The sequence below is a fragment of the Heloderma suspectum genome, chromosome 2 (genome assembly GCF_057233095.1).
Source record: "Heloderma suspectum isolate Gila_16-S chromosome 2, 16-S_ref, whole genome shotgun sequence".
Lineage (NCBI taxonomy): Eukaryota > Metazoa > Chordata > Lepidosauria > Squamata > Helodermatidae > Heloderma > Heloderma suspectum.
In genome coordinates, this window is record NC_139459.1 from 245,549,790 (window position 1) to 245,555,304 (window position 5,515).

Below are 5,515 nucleotides of genomic sequence, written 5' to 3' on the forward strand. Positions count from 1 at the left end.
ATCTCCATGAAAGGAAAAATATTGAATAGTATTGCTGTAGCCATCCAAATGTGAAAAACTCTGTTGAATGCAAAGGCCTCGATCTTGGCCTGCTGAAACTGGGATTTCCATGTCAGGCTTAGGTCATTCACAGCTGACGTTCAGTCCATTTAAAATAAGCATTGAACACATTCTCAGTTATTACACATCCTGCTCTGTCTAGGCTACAGTGGTCCTTCCAGACTTGACTCTACTGAGATATCTTGGGCTTCTGGGCTGAGAAAAGCATCCTTCATCACTTCACTCTCCATCTGTTGAATTTGGGGCTGTTTCTCAGCAAACAGCACTGCAGCATGTATACTGTGGAAGGACAGCAGCTCTGAATCTTCCATCCCAGTGAGCCAGCCACCTGCCTGGAGTAGGCGCCGGATGGATGGGTTGCAATTGGCCAACAGGACCTGGATGCCAATCTTCTTGTAGTCCTGGCGGGTCTCCTTCAGCACACTGAGGCCCACACTGTCCACAAATTGCATGGCACCACAGTCGATGATTAAGGTATGCATGTCTAGGGATGGACCAGAAGCATCTGCTGAAGCCTTGGTGGCTCCTCTCTTGGTGACCTTTAAGCAGTTCAACTTAGAAGAAAAGCAGTTTTCATTTTTGCCTTGGACCACCTTTGCTTTTGCTTCAGCTTTTTGCTGCATAGCAGCAACCAGGGAAGGATTCACTCCTGTTTTCTCAAAAAGTGAGCTTTTGAAGTAGTCCTTGTTTGCATAGTAAAGGGAGGTATCAAAGCGGAAGATCTTAATGTTCTCAATACTGCTGATCTTCTTGTAAGTGAACTGGTCCTCATAGATTTCTGAGTCATTCACCTTCCCTAGAAGGGTGGCTCGGGGCCTCTGAGTACGGAAGATGATGCAGAGGAGAGCAAAGCAGACCCCTACCAGAAGGCCCAGCTCTGTAGAGATCAGTGATGAGGACAGCATGGTGACCCACCAGACCATAGTGTCTATCTTGCTGATCTGCCACATCTTGGGAGTGTCAGCAAATTTCCGCAAGGCCCCTCTGAGGTTAACGATGGTAACCACCCCCAAGATACAGGTTTGCAGTGAATAGAAGAGTGGGGCGATCCACAACAACACCAGGAGCAACACAACTGAAGATACTAAGCTTGATATCTGGGTATGACATCCTGTGGATTCCTTCAGCAAGGTCTTTGACAAGGCTGCACAGGTAGCAAAGCAGTAGAAGAAAGACGGAATTAGATTCCCCATGCCAATGGCAATCATCTCTTGGTTGGCCCGGACAGAGTAGCCATGCTTCTTGCCAAATATTTCTGCCAGTGAGACAGTCATTGCAAAACCAATTATGGCAATGGGTACAGCATCAAGTGCCAGACTTGACAAAAGGTTCAGATCCGGAACAACAGGTTGCATGAAACCAGTGGGGATGTTGCCACAGATTTTAGATTTGTATCTGGCATTGAAGTTAAAGAAATGGGACAGCAGAGTAGCTGCAATGACCACCAGGATTTCCATGGGAAATGGAGCCTTCATTTTGTCCTTAAAGTAATTGTTGATCTCCTTTACTGGCACAATGAGGGCCAAAGAAAGCAGGCTGGTGACTAGGTCACAGATATTGGTCTTGTCAATGTATCTGAAGATGTCCACCCATGTTAAGATAAGGGAGCCCACACCGTCATGGCGAGGGATTTTCAGTCCCAGCAAGAGATTCATTTGGGAAGTGAGGATGGTAAGGGAGGATCCGGTCACAAAGCCACTCAAGAGAGGTTCCGAAAGATATACTGATAGGAAGCCCAGCTGGAAGACTCCCAGAAGTATCTGAAAGGAAAAGCAAGTTGAATCTGTGAATCATGAGTCCAGGCGCCATGCGCAAGGAAGAGAGGTTGCCACTTGCCTTTGTTCTCCGTTACCTCTCAAATGGCTGCTGCTGAGAGTTAGAGAATCTTATTTGTACTAGTTGTATGGGAAGCTACTGTCAGGACTGGGCCAACATACCGCTTCATAAAAATGTTATGAACAACCATCCAAGCTGCCTGTAGCTCAGTGGCAGAGCATGTTTATATGCAGCAGGTCTTCGGCTCAATCTCCAGCATCTCCAGTTAGGGCTGGGAAAAGCTCTTGTCTGGAACCGTGGACAGCTGCTGCCAGTCAGCGACAGTGTTGACAACATGGGAGCAACATAGCATTCTTGTCCACCTTATGGGCTTCCCACAGGCATTGGGTTGGCCACTGTGGGAACAGAAGGGACTAGATAGGCCTTTGGTCTGATCCAGCACAGCCTTTCTTAATACTGAGCTAGCTAGACCAATGGTCAGACTCAGTATAAGGCAGTTTCCTATGTTCCTACATTAGAAAGAATGGCCAAGCCCAGGTGTTTGAGCACTATTTTTTTGCCCTAAGGCTGGTTCACACAACACACTTGTGTGAACAAGTGGTCACAGTTAGGGATGTTGCAGGCATCCAGGGGGCTCAAAGCATGCCAATTTCTCACTGGCTTGGCCCCTTGGACACCAGTCTGTGGATCCCCGCACTTGCCCATCTCAGCATGCTCCGAGGCAGGCAAGCGCGGGGATCCCTGCTCCCTTGCCATGCTGCCATTTTGCATAAAAATATTTAGACCATTCACACCTGTAATTTTTCATAAACAGGCCTCTTTATGACCACCATTTATGCAAAAACGGCCTTTCTGCAGAAGGCTGAGCCGCCATTTTTACGCAAAATGGTAGCTCCGCAAGGGGGCGGGAGGCTGCTTGCTGCGGGTGCCTGCGGACCACCCAGTGCACACAGAGAGCAGGGTTGGGCGGCCCAAGGGGGTCCAGCGAGCGGTGCGTGAGGCGGGATGAGGCAAGTTCTTCCTTCCCTAGACACAGTAAACCAAGCCTCTCGTGTTCATTGCATAGACTGTTTCTAGCCTCCCTAGAGAGCCACTCACACACATGCATGAAGCCACTTGATCATTCAAGACTTGATTCAGCTTCACGTGCTCACTGGCCCCTCTGAAAAGCACTGGGCTGCCTTCAGGTGATAAGAGCTGCTATGACTGCCCTGTCTGTGGTGTTTGCTCTTTGGCGGAAGTCATCACTCGATGCTATTTCTATCAAGTAAGGGACATGCATGTGTATCAGGCCCACATTCAGGGTCACCCTGAAACCTCACTACAGAAAGCCCTTCCTTCTATGACTTTATCCAGCTAATTAAAACACACAAAGGCAGGACAACACAACCAAGCAACTCCGTCTTATTCCATGGGCCGGCGTTAGCCATCACAGGGCAAACAAAGGCTGGTGCTCAGGCCAGCACCATCTCACATGCGGTTGTGCTGGCGGGAGAGAACATTCAAAGAAAGGGCCATGCTTATGTTCGAGGTTAACTTGCAAAAAGCAAAACAGTGCATTTTGAAAGCATTTGTTACGGTTCCTCACTATGACGATTGTAACCTGATCAATACATGTCACGCCAACACTTTTTGGCACGGATATCTAGTAGCACCTAGGTCCATTTTCAGGCAGCTGTGGTGTGCAGAAACAACAAACTAAATAGAGATGTAGGTGGTCCTAAGGGAAAATCCCAAGTTCAGAAATAGGGGATGGGTGAGACCCCCCACCCCCACTAAATGGTGACCCTGCTTCTGCAGCTGAAGTAACAGCCTAAGAATGCCAGGGGAGGCAGAGTCAGTACACCTCTGCCCCATTCACCATTTAGACCCACAATAACTGATACTTAAAAGAGAACTTTGTGACTGAGCCAGTTCAAGGCATTCTAATAACCCTTTCCCTGCAGTGGAAGCCCCCTCACTCCTTCTGTTTGCATCAAGAGGGTTAAATAACCTAATCAGGAGTAGAGAACCTTTTTTCAGCCTGCGGGCTGCATTGCTTCTGGGCAAGCACATCGGGGGCGCATGCCAGCAGTGGGCAGGGCCACCCCATTGCTAGCATGCAGCCTCAGTGTGATTGCCCAGACCCCATTCACACGCACACATTCACTTACAATCAGATGCACACACACACATGCGCACGCGCATGCGTACACTTGCACACACACTTGCACAGACACATACACTGCCCCTCCCCACTGCAATCCAGCCTTTTAAAAAGCCTCCATATAAGCCTGAGTGCAACGGGGGAAGGGTGATTTTTTGAGGGGGGAGTCACAGCATTGGGGAGGGGAGGTCATAAATGTAAAGGGCACATTTGTGTTCACCTTGTTCCTAGATGGACAAGAAGGTAGAAAGTAATACCTAACAAAGGAAAACTAAGTTATCTTACCTGGTAAAGCCCAACCAAAAAAGTTAGAGCGGTTGCCACAGTGATTGCGTAACAACCTTTGTCACAGGTCACTGTCCCATTTAATGTGGCATTTGCCAACAAGTCAATTCCTGTGTCTGACTCATATCCAGCTAACTTCAGCTGCCGGTTTACTGATTCCCCAATCATCAGGCAAAGGACTCCAAAAGACCCGACACAATTATGGTGTGAGGTAGCCATGGCGAAGTAGATGACAGCACAGAAAAAGTTGGTGTAGAGGCCGTAAATTGGATCCTGGCTTGCTAGGATGGCATAGGAGATTGACTGCGGGATGGCAACTATTCCAACCAGTAAGCCAGAGATGATGTCCCCAAGCAGTTGTTCCTTGACACTGTATCGAGGAAGCCACTGAACTACAGGAAACAGCTTGAGGAAGAAGCTGATGATACTTTGCTGGTCACACCTGCAATTCTCTTTGACTTTCTTGAGGAGCTTCTTCATACTGAGTCCTGAGGTTTCGTACTCTTCCAGCTTGACAGGTACATAATGAGAAGATGGCTGTGGGGAAGGCGAGTTCAGCACATCATTGCTCTGCTCAGACATCTGGGTGATAGTACCATTCTCCATGGCTGCAAGGTGGCTAAAATGAGGACAGCACATCCATTGTTAGTTGGAGTGCACTCCTGATGCACAATCACAGATGATTTTTTTAATCCACCTTTTTTCCTATTGAAGATTACGATTATAAAAACTCATGCACAACCATGACACTTCAGTTCTGATGTGGTTTTGATACATAAAACTCCTTCTGTATAACTGGTCAAGGGCTGGACGTGCCTGATCTCGTCTGATCTCGGAAGCTAAGCAGGGTCAGCCCAGGTTAGTACTTGGATGGGAGGCTGCCTGGGAATCAGGTTTCCTGCACTGAGCAGAGGGTTGGACTCGATGATCTTGTAGGCCCCTTCCAACTCTATGATCTATGACTATGACCTGTTCATTATGTGTAAAGGTCTTATCCTTCTTAAGCGTGAACGTTTGCAATTTTCCAACAGTACAAACCAGAAACATTCAGAATGGCTAGGTACTACACCTGGTAAGTTGCGTCAGCACAAGTAGCTGCAGAACAATAAGAGTTAGACCTTTTTCACAATCTGAAACTGTCCTTTTACTAGATCATTCAGCAATGCCATTTTGGTGGCTTATCACTATTTTGCCCAGTTCGAACCATTTTTATTTTGTTGTCTCCCAGAAAAAAATACCAAGAAAACT

General features: G+C 47.6%; 1 protein-coding gene across 1 annotated transcript; it reads right to left on the bottom strand.

The window, feature by feature from the left end:
- Window positions 1-203: 203 nt before the first annotated feature.
- LOC146354334 (sulfate transporter-like) lies at window positions 204-4,873 on the bottom strand. Its single transcript, XM_084829800.1, has 3 exons — window positions 4,268-4,873; window positions 654-1,820; window positions 204-614 (listed from the first exon to the last, which is right to left on the bottom strand). The coding sequence occupies exons 1-3, from the start codon at window positions 4,871-4,873 to the stop codon at window positions 204-206; spliced, it is 2,184 nt and encodes a 727-aa protein (XP_084685926.1).
- Between the last annotated feature and the right edge of the window lie 642 nt (window positions 4,874-5,515).

Coding starts and splice junctions, on each gene's coding strand:
- LOC146354334 (XM_084829800.1), bottom strand. CDS start 4,873: ATGGAGAATGGTACTATCACCCAGATGTCTGAGCAGAGCAATGATGTG. Junction 1,821..4,267: donor TTTTGGTTGGGCTTTACCAG/GTAAGATAACTT, acceptor TTTTCCTTTCAG/ATACTTCTGGGAGTCTTCCA. Junction 615..653: donor AAGCTGAAGCAAAAGCAAAG/GTGGTCCAAGGC, acceptor TTTTCTTCTAAG/TTGAACTGCTTAAAGGTCAC.